The sequence below is a fragment of the Macrobrachium nipponense genome, chromosome 20 (genome assembly GCF_015104395.2).
Source record: "Macrobrachium nipponense isolate FS-2020 chromosome 20, ASM1510439v2, whole genome shotgun sequence".
NCBI classification, from domain to species: domain Eukaryota; kingdom Metazoa; phylum Arthropoda; class Malacostraca; order Decapoda; family Palaemonidae; genus Macrobrachium; species Macrobrachium nipponense.
In genome coordinates this window covers 32,521,654-32,535,120 of record NC_061089.1, presented here as the reverse complement: position 1 = coordinate 32,535,120, position 13,467 = coordinate 32,521,654, and the positions used below count along the sequence as shown (strand labels likewise).

At 34.1% G+C, this 13,467-nt stretch overlaps 1 protein-coding gene across 2 annotated transcripts in view; it reads left to right on the top strand.

The window, feature by feature from the left end:
- The window catches only part of LOC135224490 (serine proteinase stubble-like), a 112,594-nt gene extending 99,410 nt beyond the window's left edge, over positions 1-13,184 (top strand). For both annotated transcript variants that reach the window (XM_064263506.1, XM_064263500.1), the window contains exon 8: positions 10,328-13,184. In XM_064263506.1, coding sequence (XP_064119576.1) covers positions 10,328-10,486 — 159 coding nt within the window. In that variant the 3' untranslated portion in view covers positions 10,487-13,184. The remainder of the gene's footprint in view (positions 1-10,327) is intronic.
- Positions 13,185-13,467: the final 283 nt, after the last annotated feature.

The following is a 13,467-nucleotide window of genomic DNA, read 5'->3' as shown; positions in this document are numbered from 1 at the left end:
TATATTTATGTGTGTGTGTCTATATGTATGGATATATATATAGTATATATATATATATATATATATATATATATATTATATAAAATTTGAAAGCAGTGTAAGTAATAATGAGATAATGGTTTATGGTAATGTACAAAGTTAAGGTAATAATAATAATAATATATATATAATATATATATATATATATATATATATATATATGTATGTATATATATATATATATACATATATATGTATGTAATGTATATTATATTTACTATATTTATAGATATAAATTTGAAAAGCAGTGTAATAAATAATGAATAATGGTTATGGTAATGTAACAGTTAGTACTAATATTAATAATACTAATATCTATATATAACATAGATTGTATGTATGTAGTATATATTTATTTATATATATAGATATAAAAATTTGAAAGCAGTGTAAGAAATAATGAAATAATGGTTATGGTAATGTACAGTTAAGGTACTATATAATAATAATAATAATAATAATAATAATAATAATAATAATAATAATAATAATAATAATAATGAAAGTAATTTAATAGAAAAATATAACAATCATGTACAAATAAGTCTAAGGTCTTGCTTGCCACTATGATATGTAAAGTAACCAATATGAAAATGCCTACATTAATTCTACTCAACCTAGAAACACTATATTGCCATTAAGGGATTCTTCATCAGTAACTCTATTCAACCTAGAAACACTATGCTGCCATTAAGGTATACTTCATCTAACTATTCAACCTAGAAACACTTCTACTGCCACTAAAGTGTTCCTCATTCCACGCGGTACTAAGCGGAGGGCAAAATGCAAACTCGACTTTCAACCGACCACCGCAAAAATGCACACGTCAACATTCTTGTGCCAAATCTTCCTTTCTCTCATCCAACTTCTTCCGGTTAAGAGGCGTCTAAAAAAAAACAGGAAGACTTTCGCTCCAAGCTTTCTAGAACACCTCGAGTTACTTACTACTCATCTTTATTGAAAAAGAGCGCCTATCTCTTTTCTTTGTGGTGGTAAACCACTCCGCCTCCGTAAACTTCCCTAATATCTGTTTTACACACGGTCGCCATATGCATTTTCTGAAATTAGTTGCACCTCATTAACGACTTGAGAGGTTTCCTCTCTTGTTTTCTCCATGAGGCCGCCGTTGTATGATCAAGATGATTCGTTGCAGCTTTGAAGGCTCGTAACGTCTTTATGGCACGAGGGAGTATTCATAAATTTTAAATGGGCTTACAAAAGCTATTTACTGCAGGATAATGGAATGTGGGAAGCTGGTGCTGAGAGAGAAGGAGATGCTTCAGCTGATTGATTTCCAAAAAGTTTAGTCTGAGGGAACCCCCGTTTCAATGCCCATCCCTAGACTAGACCAGGTCCGAAGATATACGAAAACGGATACGAAAATGTAGTCAGTCTCCCTCTTAATGAAATGAAAAATTTTCGAATCAGGAAGAACAGAAGCAGGGAGAGAATCCCAGAACTTGGCAGAAGCAAAAGAAGAGAGAGAGATGCTAACCGTAAAGATTTGGTAGCATGAAACTATAAATTTCTATTTATGAACTAAATTCTTTTGACATTAATACCAACAAATTCAATTAATAAAATAACCACTAATAAGTGTCATTATAAAGTTGTACGCAGTTGCTACAATAGTTACACAAATCTCAATTAAATTAGTCTCCTGGGAATCATTCTGAATTTATCTGTCAGTCTCTCCCAGCTTTGTGTACTTTATTTTGCTTCTGGCGAAAGAAACGATTACTTATTTGATAGTTGTCTAGTGGTTGCAGTAAACAAAGCAGCACAGCAAATAAAACTATGTAAAATAATGATGGATTCACAGCTTATGATACGATGACTATGCGTCTCATGTGCGCGAATTTTTGCGAATAATAGCAGAGCAAAATCTAAGAAATTGCTTGTCTTGTACTTTGTAGGACCTTGGTAATAGGTTTCGGCTGCATTGTTGATGGCTTTCTCGAAAAAATATTGGACTAAAATTTTTATCACTTGAAGTTCTGATGTAATTCTTTATACTTCATGTACGTACGTATTATTATTATTATTATTAATAGAAGTAGTAGTAGTATTATACTATAACAGGCAAGGTGATTTCATCATAGCTGGGAGATTTTACTATCACCTGAAACACAGCGCTGTAAAATAATGACTTAATATCAGCATTCTAATTAAAGAATTAATGAGATGAAACAACATATTTTTTGCCAACAACCCGACACGGATACGCGCACAACATTTTCGCCATTTGTGTAAAAGCCAAATCGTGTTTTGGTTGGCCAGCGATCTTCAACGGCGCCGCCACTTTCATTTTCCCTAACCTAATTTCTTTCCCGTTTTGTTATTTTGCAACTTTGAACGATCTGTTTTTTTTCTGAGGTCTCCTTTCCTTTGACTGAAAACCCAAGTTTTTTTTTTCTTTCGCTTTTTTTTATTCAAAACTTGTTTCTTTTATGTCACAACTCAAGTTTTTTTTTATAGTCAGTCAGAGCTCAAGTTTTTTTTTAATCAGTCAAAATCAAGTTTCTTTTATGTCACAACTCAAGCTTTTGTGTTTTTAGTCACTCAAAACTCAAGTTTCTTTTATATCGCAACTTAAGTTTTTTTTTTTTTTTTTACAGTCAGTCAAAACTCAAGTTTTTTTGTAATTAGTCAAAACTCTTGTATTTGTTTTTATGTAATAGGTCAAAACTCAAGTTGTTTATGTAATAATTCAATATTCAGTCAAAACTCAAGTTTTTTGTAATCAGTCAAAACTCTTGTATTTGTTTTATGTAATGAGTCAAAACTCAAGTTGTTTATGTAATAAGTCAAAGCTCAAGTATTTTTAGTAATCAGTCAAAACTCAAGTTTTTTTGTAATCAGTTAAAACTTAAGTTTTTACGCAATCAGTGAAAACTAAATTTTTTTTTATCCGTCTTTATTAACATTTTCGTGATATTTCGATCTAGTTTTCTTTAAGGGAAAATATAGAAGATAAAAGACTGATCTTGGAACTGTGGATGATAGATGACGCGCGCGCAGACTCGCAAACAAACAAGGACACACAGACTTATGCACGTACATCACTTTCCATTGTCGCTCCTCGCCCTATTTCACACCAGACCACCAGGATGGCTGATGGAAACTGTAGCACGTTCTTTTAATTTATATTTTTCAAATATTTTTTTTTTAAATATATTATTTTGGCGTCCAGATTTCCCATATGTCTGCTTCTTTTTTGGCTTTTTGATTTTTCAATATTTTCGATGACCTTTTGGTTTTTGAAATTTTTTTAATGAATGTTTATGCACTTTTGTAATACTCAGAGGTAATTAATAACACGATTTGCTATTATTTTTTTTTATTATATGTAACTTTTCAGTTTATATGGATTAATATCTTGCTGCAAACCTTGTATTGCATTTCTGCTATTATTTAATATTATAATTGCAACCATTAAGATAAAGGATTTTATCCGTAAATGTTTTAGTTCATAACAATTTAATACTTAGTGTAAATACTTTTGATATATGTAAATAATTTAATATATTATTAATATATTTTATATTTTAAAAAAAAAAAAAAAAAAATATATCTATATATATATATATATAATAATATATATATATATATATATATATATAATATCTGTGAAACAGTAGATAGAAATAGGTTACATAGAAAGAAACTGTTTAACACCTCCATTGTGAAATACGCATATGACGTTGCAACTCGCAAGGTACGGCAACCCATTCGCGCTTCATTGCAGTTTGCTGTAATCAAAATCACGTTGGTAACGAAACTTACGCAATGCGAGATTAGCATCATTGGCTCCATCACCCATTGTTTTTTTTTTTTTTCACCCAATTTTTTTTTTTTTTTTTTTTTTTTTTTTTTTTTTTTTTTTTCATTCTGAATTATTTGACTCATTTTTGCCAAATTGTGTAAAGCCCTTTTCCATCTCTTTAGTTACGTGAACTTATTTCGACACAGAAACGGGTCGTGGTGATTTCAAAGTTTACATTGTTTGGTGGTTTGTGGATTTCACGTATTTACGTAGTCTGGCGTCGCAGTTACTGTAGTCATTGACGCGAAGTGTTAGTCTGGTAATGCATTTGGACTTTTATTATTATTATTATTAATTAATGAAAGCCTTTCCAAGTTGTCTTCATGTTCTCCATTGTCACGATTTGTCGCGTTCTTTATCGTTTCGATAAATTTGAACAACCTGTCCCACGTTCTTGTACCATAAAAGTTTGCTATAATATTGAAGTAAAAATTAATATATCATTACTACATAGTGGCCATTTTCCGTGTATATAAGGTAAAGCATGAGTTAGAGTACAGCCATAAGTATTGTAAGATGCCTAATGCCACTTCTCTATTTTCAGTATCAACAAACAGATTTTAACTCTGTTGAAACCACGAAACGAAGATATATAAAATTACAGTCAAATATTCGTAGATTTAATTTTTCTGCAATTTTTCATCCACACAACGATAACGCGCCATACAGACAGACACACTTTATAAGATATGTCGATCGATGGTGGAAATGAAATTAAAATGAGCTATTTGGCAAACTCGCCCAATGTTAGCAAAGCCTTGGATAAAAAGAAAAAAAAAACTGATTTGGGAAAACAGTATTGCATATATCCTTCCCCTTCCTTTTCCAGTATAAGTCTTTGCCCAATACTGATATTGAATAAAAAAAGAGAGTGGGAAAGAACGAGCGATATTAATTTTAGTGTAGATTCACGTTGCTCTCAAGACCCTTTTGCTCTACAGTTATGGAGGGCATCTAAAAGCGGAGCGACAGAGCTTCAAGAAATGAATTTCTGTTCCACAGGAAATGCCGGGGCTGGAATCGGTTTAAAAAGTATAAGAATTTGTCTCCACATCGCGGTGGTTACAAGAATGTCTTAGCGTTCTGTTATAAGACTCACTGTCTAGAAATTTATCGACTGTACGGGAACTTATTGCAATTACCATTTTTGTTGTTATATTAAATATCAACGCTATATAATTTTGACTTACTGGCATCACAGTGAGTTTAAATATGATTATTATTTTCTCTTCACAAAGATTCCAACGATATTTTATTTCAGTATTCTTGACTTATACTTCAGTAGGGATTTTAATGACTTACAGATACTATCTGTCTGTTCATACGGCGTAGATGTATTGATAGTTCGGGGAAAATGTCAAGTGGAATTTGCGAGACCAAGTTTTGCAGATACCATCTTTATATTGTTTATGGCAGAGGTTTTCAATGCAGGGGAAACGTGGCATCCCCGCATCCTTTTACCTGTGCGATACCTGGCAGACTCCGCCCTCACTTTCAAACCCTTATTTGCCCAAGACACGAACCAAGAACTTGTAGTGGATCCTCAGGTGGTCCCGTTGTAGAAAGCTTCTATACTTCCGGTTCTGTGTGTGTGTGTGTTTGTGTCACTAATTGTGTTTTTTCAATTGGTTGATGGAAAATGGAAAGTTGGTTTGAAATGTCGTTTTGTTTTTCTGTATCGTATCGTATTTATTCAGTATACGTCGCATGTCTAAAAGTAATGTCTGCTTAATATTTTTTTCTTTTTTACATACTGTTTTGGAACAATTGCGAATTACGGATTCTATAAACTTGTCAATTTCCACACACACTTATATATTTAAATAGAAATACTTTTCATCTCACTATTGGGGTGGGCGCTACGTTAAACCTAAGACTCGTGAAATGCGTAACGAGGTCTCAAATATAATCTGAAACGTCCAGCAACGAGTTTACCACAATAAACTGTTTATCAGTGACTGATTTTCTAAGCATTTGTTGAATTTAAGCGGATACTTCTGTTTGTGTTTGTTGTTACTGTTGTTGTTAAACTAAGATTATGCCAGAGAAGTCTGTAAATTGTTTGTTAGTTATTGTCTACAACTGTTCGCCTTGCCTTTGTTTTACAGTGCAGACTCCATTTTTAATATTTCAAGAACATGACAGCAATATTTTTCCTATGTACGTAATATTTGCCTAGTGATTTAACAAATAAAAAATGAAAGAGACAGAGAGAGAGAGAAGAGCGCCCTCCCTTTCCTGTTTATTAGGGGAAAGTGAACGAACTCCGATGTACAGCGTTCATTAGGGCGAACCCCCACCCCCCACCCCCGCCCCCTACCCCAAGGCTCACCCGAGCATGATTTTCCACTTTTCCTAACACCTGTGGCACAGTGATTATAGTGGCGACGTGCTATTAGGGTCAGTTGCAGTTATAAGTGAATTCTTATTAAAGAAAAGAATGACCTTTCGACAAAGATGACGACAAAGACGATTTCCTCTTATGACAGCGTTGTATTGAGGTTCAGTAACGTTAACTGAGTTTTCTAAAAGACCGAATTAAAGTAGAGGATTTCCCTGACATGTTCCTCTTGTCAGCTATTATGTTTTTTTTTCAGTAGCGCTATTTAGAGACATGTTGAAAGAGCTTTCCCGCTTCCTCCCAACACCTCATCTTCTCTCTCTCTCTCTCTCTCGTCTCTCTCTCTCTCTCTCCTCTCTCTCGTTTCTATCTAAGTACAGAAACAAACCGCTAAAAGGATTCAGGATATCTCTCTCTCTCTCTCTCTCTCTCTCTCTCTCTTCTCTATATCTATATATATATATATATATATATATATATATATATATATATATATATATATATATAATTTTTTATACTCGGTGTCACAAAATTTCAGCAGCTACAGATATTTTCGTTCAGATTTGAAAGCGTCGAGAGAGAGAGAGAGAGAGAGAGAGAGAGAGAGAGAGAGAGACGAGAGCGGAAGAGAGAGAGGAGAGAGGAGGAGAGAGAGATCGTTTTATTCCCTCTTTGCGGTTTCATCTGCAGGAGAAAACCATGAATGGATAACGAAGATAAGGAAAGTTTATCCTAATGAAGACTGTAAAAGATTTGTTCTGTAGCGGCAGAGATGCATTTGAGGTTGCTGTTTAATCTCTCTCTCTCTCTCTCTCTCTCTCTCTCTCGTCACATCTTAAAAAAGAAAAGTAAATGCATATTCAAAGAGTTATAATACCGGCAGAGATGCATTTGTGGTTGCTAGTTAATCTCTCTCTCTCTCTCTGTCGTCGTATCTTAAATTAAGACAAGTAAATGCATATTCAAGGAGCTATAATATCGTCACGGATGTTTGGCTGCCTGCTCCAGTTGCTTGTTCAAGCAGATCCCTCACGAACCAATTATTGATTCTCACTTGCAGCTGGTCAGGCAAGTTACTTTTTAGGCTTTTCTCGTATCAGCTCTTTGTCGTTTATCATACACTTCTCCTTTTCATGTATTTCTTTATAAAAAAAATTTTTGAAGTGGGAGATTAACTTCTAAATCGTGAATGAGTTCCAGACTTACTGGGACTGATATGTGTATACGTTCCATATATGTATATATATGCTTACAACATAATTATGTATATTAATTCTTGCGAACTTAAACGCGTACAGGAGAAAGAATGAGATCAACAGTAAACTTATGATTAATTACTTCATTAATGATTTTACCAAATATTGTTTTAGTCAGATCTAGAGGTTTACAATATGCTGACTGCCATTAGACTGTGCATGAGTTTACATGAAGCTTTGATAATATTAGTAATGATAAGAATAATAGTGATGATAATGAAGATTATGCAGAGATTGTGAAAAAGAATGTAGCAAGTTGCTTTGTACAAAAATTCTAAATTAGTAATAAATTAATAAATGCTATTATTGAAACATACCTCGACATTCAAAGAAGCATTTGTAAATGCCATCTTTTTCACGACCAGGTTCGATCGATATAGTGTCAGGCGGTAATATTATTATCATTAAGAAGCACCCACATATTATTATTATTATTATTATTATTATTATTATTATTATTATTATTATTATTATTATTATTATTATTACTTACTACTCAAAAAGCACACGCATTCGTACGGAATAAGCTATGCTGACATTGCACTTATCACCTGTCCGGAACAGATGCGCAAACATACAAATCCTTTAGGCCTAATCTCCTTCACTGAACATGAAGACAAGTTTACAGACGTCCTCCCGTCAAGAGGGAAACACACCTTCCACATTGTTCGACTCAGGCGATCGTATTTAGAAACGAGTAACAGCTGGTGACGTCTCGCTCAGCCATCTGCCGGGACTTCGGCGTCGGGCATGTCTGTATATATATACCCGCGGTTCTGTCGGACAGATGGATAGCAATTGACAGCAGGTCGCTGTTTTCACTCTACAGTGAATAAATGATACCGTGCTTTAGGTTAGGAAATATATTTTACTGACCATTTCACCCCCTCCCCTTTGGAGGATATATATATATATATATATATATATATATATATATATATATATATATATATATATATATGTGTGTGTGTGTGTGTGTGTGTGTGTGTGTTTTATATATGTATGTATTATAATCCAGGTACCTAGTGAGGTACAGATGTAAAATATTTAGCTTTATATATATATATTTAAATATATATATATATATATATATATATATATATATATATATATATATTCTCTCTCTCTCTCTCTTTTTTTTAGCGTGTTCATGATCAAGAGAGAGAGAGAGAGAGAGAGCAGAGCGAGAGAGAGAGAGAGAGAGAGAGAAATGCTTGTCACGATGTATATACTTTATGCTTGAACTTTTTCACACGTTTTAAGAGTAATCATCGTCGCTTAAAGAAGGAAAGAGACAGACATCTGTTGGGTGTTTGTGTGTGTCTCTACATATATATATATATATATATATATATATATATATATATATAGAGAGAGAGAGAGAGAGAGAGAGGAGAGAGAGAGGAGAGAGAGAGAGAGAGAGAGAGAGAGAATACCGACACTAACATCATTTTAATGTATTTTTCGTCTTTTAATAATTCACATAGAAAGTGGAATTTGTCATCTGTCTTTCACTTCTTGCATTTATCACATGATTTTCTAATGAAATAAACTAAATCACTTGTCCGTCACGTCACATGTGCTTATATGTCACTTAATAACGTGTGACAATATATTCAGCCAAGGCCACAGGAAAAATAAAAAGAAAGGAGTACCAAGCGCTTTTTTGTTATTTACATTTTCGAGGGCGTCGAAAATGTGTTGAAAATAACACGAAAGCTCTTGGCACTCATTTTTTAAATTTTTCTTTTGGCCTTGGCTGAATATATATAATTTTTTTCAATTTTTTGTGCAGAAGTTTCCATTGCATCAGTACTCTCGTGCAACGGCATAGAAAATAATCCAGCTCAAGAGTGGTAATGTACGATCAACTCGTTTTACGCAGCTTTGTGCTTCAAAATTTTTCACTTTTTTTTTTTTTTAGGACTTTTCAGTATCCACCAGAGCAAATATAATTTCGAGGGTCATGCTAAGAATTGTTCAAAAAATTTAATCGTTGAGAACTACCTTAATATTTATGATTAAAACCAGAGAACGTAAAATGATTTAAAGACCGATTTGAAATTAAGTGGAATGTATAGAAAAGAAAGGAACAAAAACAGGGCAGACGTTCAATCAAAGTTTTCCGTTACCGCGAAGACGCTCCGGAAAACGGAAGTGGACACCAACGGAACCGTTTTCCGTGACTGGTTCTCCGTTTTCTATGCGATTTTGCGGGAGATTTGGTCACGTGATTACCACTTTCCAACAGCATCTTCCTTTCGTTAAAGTGTGTTATTCGGTGCCACTTACAAATTCAGACAGTTATCTAAATTTATGAGAAAAATTTATTCAAGCTGAGAACTGGCAACTACGAGCCAGCAGTGTCAACGTCCAGAATTTTTGCACCGTCAGGTAATTCGCGCTGTAATTCCCTCTTTGTAACTAAAAGCGGTAATCAGCCCTTACCCGTCATTCTGAACGAATTCCTTAAATATTTTTGCAAGAAGTATTTCTTTTACGAAAAAAATGAATAGTTTTTCTGTGCGTATATACGCGCGAGAGATACAGGCAGAAAGAGAAGCAAGAATTTATTCCTTGAGGTTTATATACATATATATATATATATGAGAAAATAATCAACACATGAACGTTTGTTTCACAGAAATAAATTTCTGGCTCACAGTTGAGATCCTGATGTGACTCAGAAATTTATATATATATATATATACTATATGTATTTTCATCGGAAATTTATATATGTCCATGTATATATATACAAATATGTATATCATATACGTATTATTTAGGCTAGTCTCTTAACTACACAATTTTCTGAAGACATTAGGAAGTTCACAGACATTAACCTCCACCACTTCTTTCCAGGGAGATTCCGGCGGGCCGTTGCAAGTGAGAGGCGCCGACGGGCGCTACTTCCTGGCTGGAATCATCTCCTGGGGCATCGGCTGCGCAGCGCCCAACCTTCCAGGCGTGTGTACAAGGATCTCGAAATTCGTGCCATGGATCCTGGAGACCGTCGTCTAAGTGACGTCGCAAGTTGTGCGCTGTGAGAGTGTTAGTCATGTGGCATTTGCTCGCTTCGCGGCCGATTCGGGGGAGGAACTGTATTCGAAGGGCTTGCTGGACACGCCCACTTACCCCAATTCAAGCCTCGTTAAAGTGATGGCAATTGCGCCTCAGTGGGCGGCTGTTGTTGATTTTGTGCTGCGGAACCTAAGGACTTCAAGGAGACAGGGAATAGAATATGCTGCCTGGTTTGGTATTTCATGCAAAACGAAGGTGCCTCGATTGTTTTTGTGTGGTTTTCCACGTGAAATGAGATTTTGCGCTTTTTGAAAATTCAAGTGACGAGTGATTTAATGAACTACGAGTAGGCAATTTTACGTATATATATAGGATGTGTGTTTGTGTATACGTGTGAGCAAAGAGGAAGATGATTCATATGAAATAAAGGAAAAGAAAATATTCCTTCCTCCTCCTCTTAAACTTAGTACCGATTGTTATTTATTTTTTATTCTCCTCACGAACCCATAATAGTGTGATACTTAGTTCCACCCACTTCTCGAAATGCAACAACATTCCGTCCATAATTGATTCATTCCACTTACAAGTCCCTTAAACCTGTTCTTAAACAGCGAGATAGTTCATGGTATATGAGGCGAAAGATATAAAAGGGATTTTTTGTGATATATATGTGTTTTATTCACTGCTGTGCATGTTTACATGTGTATGATTGTTCCGACGTATATTTTTGTTCATCGCGAATGCACAGAAAATGGAAGCAATTACCAAGGCAATTTATTTCTTTACAGCATATTTTTCGTTACTATGCACATCATACGTTTCAGTGATTGATTCCAGAGAGAAAAATCTCGTGTTCGTTTTGTGAACGAAAGTATTGTGGTGTGTACGTGAAGAATGATTTAAACGGTGCCCTATAATGCTTAGGTCCCCACGACTCAGGCTACAGAACATTGACTATTCTTGAAGAAACAGACCTCTGTCTTGTACAGCGTAGAAGTACTACAGTACGCGTACTGTACCAGCAGACCTATTGTGATACACACTCACTGGTCCTCTTCAGTATCTTTATTTTTGTTGCATCTTGTATTGATAGCTTTCAGTTTCGCTTTTTGTTTATAGTAATATATTTGAATGCCGATGTTCCCGGTGAGAAATATCGGCGATTTCATGATTACTTTTGTTGATATTTATTTCAGAAAAAAGATATTTACTTTTTTGTTACTACTCTTGAAGCAGCTGTTCTCATTTTCATGAAGGAAAGCGTAAATAAAATTGATTTTGGACGATCATCAAACTCGGTTGAGGAACTCCAATATTACCTTTCTTGTTTTATTCACTTTCCAAATTCACACTGACGTTTCGGGTTCATAATATCCATCTTCAGGTTCTAATTCACAGATGATCTTACCAATTGAACCGGAAGGTTGACCTATGTTTAAAACATGGTTGTAAATTCGGATTGTGAATTTCATTTGAAGCAAATGTTTAGGTTTATCTTTGTGTTGTAATTTCTCACCGATCTTTGATAACCGTCAGCAGAATCTTATGTAACTATTACTAGTTCATTGTTGTACCGTATTTTCCAGGTACACGTTCACTATTTTCAAGTGTTAAAGCGAACTTGATCGTCATTTGTTTTTGCAATTGGCATATAATTTTCTCACCTAGTAAAAATGTTTTTCTTTGTAAATTGCATTTCATAGAAATTTCTGATAGGAACATATCTGTAGATTGCAGATCTCAAAGTATGACAAAGATGTTGCACCACCAAAATATTGTAGTTTTTCTACACATTAAGAGTTTCATACCTCCCACTAGATTGCGTAGCTTGTAAGATGTATTGTGCCATTTGCAATTTGACTGGCCTTCCCTCTTCAGCCGACTTTTTTGGAGGAAAGGAGTAGCCCAGAGAACATTCATTTCTCCCACTGTCATGTGATCACAGAAATAGCAAATCGCTTGCTGGAAATAACAAGCACATGGAATCACCTTCTTGAGAACCAGTTTAAAGGGAACATTTATTTTCTTCTGCCCATTTCAGGCAAAAATTCAGGTATCTTTCATGTCTGTATAACAAGCTAAGCATTAAACTCAGTCTTCTTCTTGGCGTAGGTTCGAATCGATACATGGAAAGAGAATTCTTCCTTCTTTTCCCCTTTGGATTACAAGGCTTTCATTCAAAAGCATATCGAAAAACGTTTGGAAATAGAGAAGTTGAGAATGTTATTGTGGGTATCACAATGTATAAATATATGAATACAAAGTCTGACTGAAAAGAAAATTTGCAGTGATTAAATGTTCCCGTTAAGCTGGGTATTTGTGGCTAATGGTAGAAAAACTTGCTATGGAGTACATTTTCCATGAAAGGAAGCAGGAGAAAATGTAAGCTACAGTGATTTTTGGCTTGTTACCTGATCACGCCTCTATGTATGTATGTATGTATGTGTATATATATATATATATATATATATATATATATATATATATATATATATATATATATCAGCAAATTGTGCAATGGATCAGTTGTAATTACTGTAACTACTTTATAAACTGAAAAATAACTTTATATTTATAGATGCCCGGTATTGATTAGAACAGGCCAACTTGCTGTAGCAATAAGAAGCCAAATGAGTAGGAAAAATAAATCTTATGTTATTTTATAAGTTTTGTAAAATAAATAAAGTTTATATTTGAATTTTTTCTTTCAGTCTTCATTCCTCTTTTAATGAGTTTCTCCAAAATTCGGTTTCAATGATTAATAATGAGCAGAGTGCACAAGTACTGATTTTTTTTATCAGTTTTCAAGATTTTAGCAGATATAAAACTTCATAAAATACAGAATATCAGTTGGTGTTCAGTAGAATATGTCTAAAACCTTACTATCAAAATCTGTAGTATATACATATATCTCTTCTTATACGTAAAATAAACTTCATGTTTATAGATATATAGCCTATTGCTAATTCCATTAGTGAGGC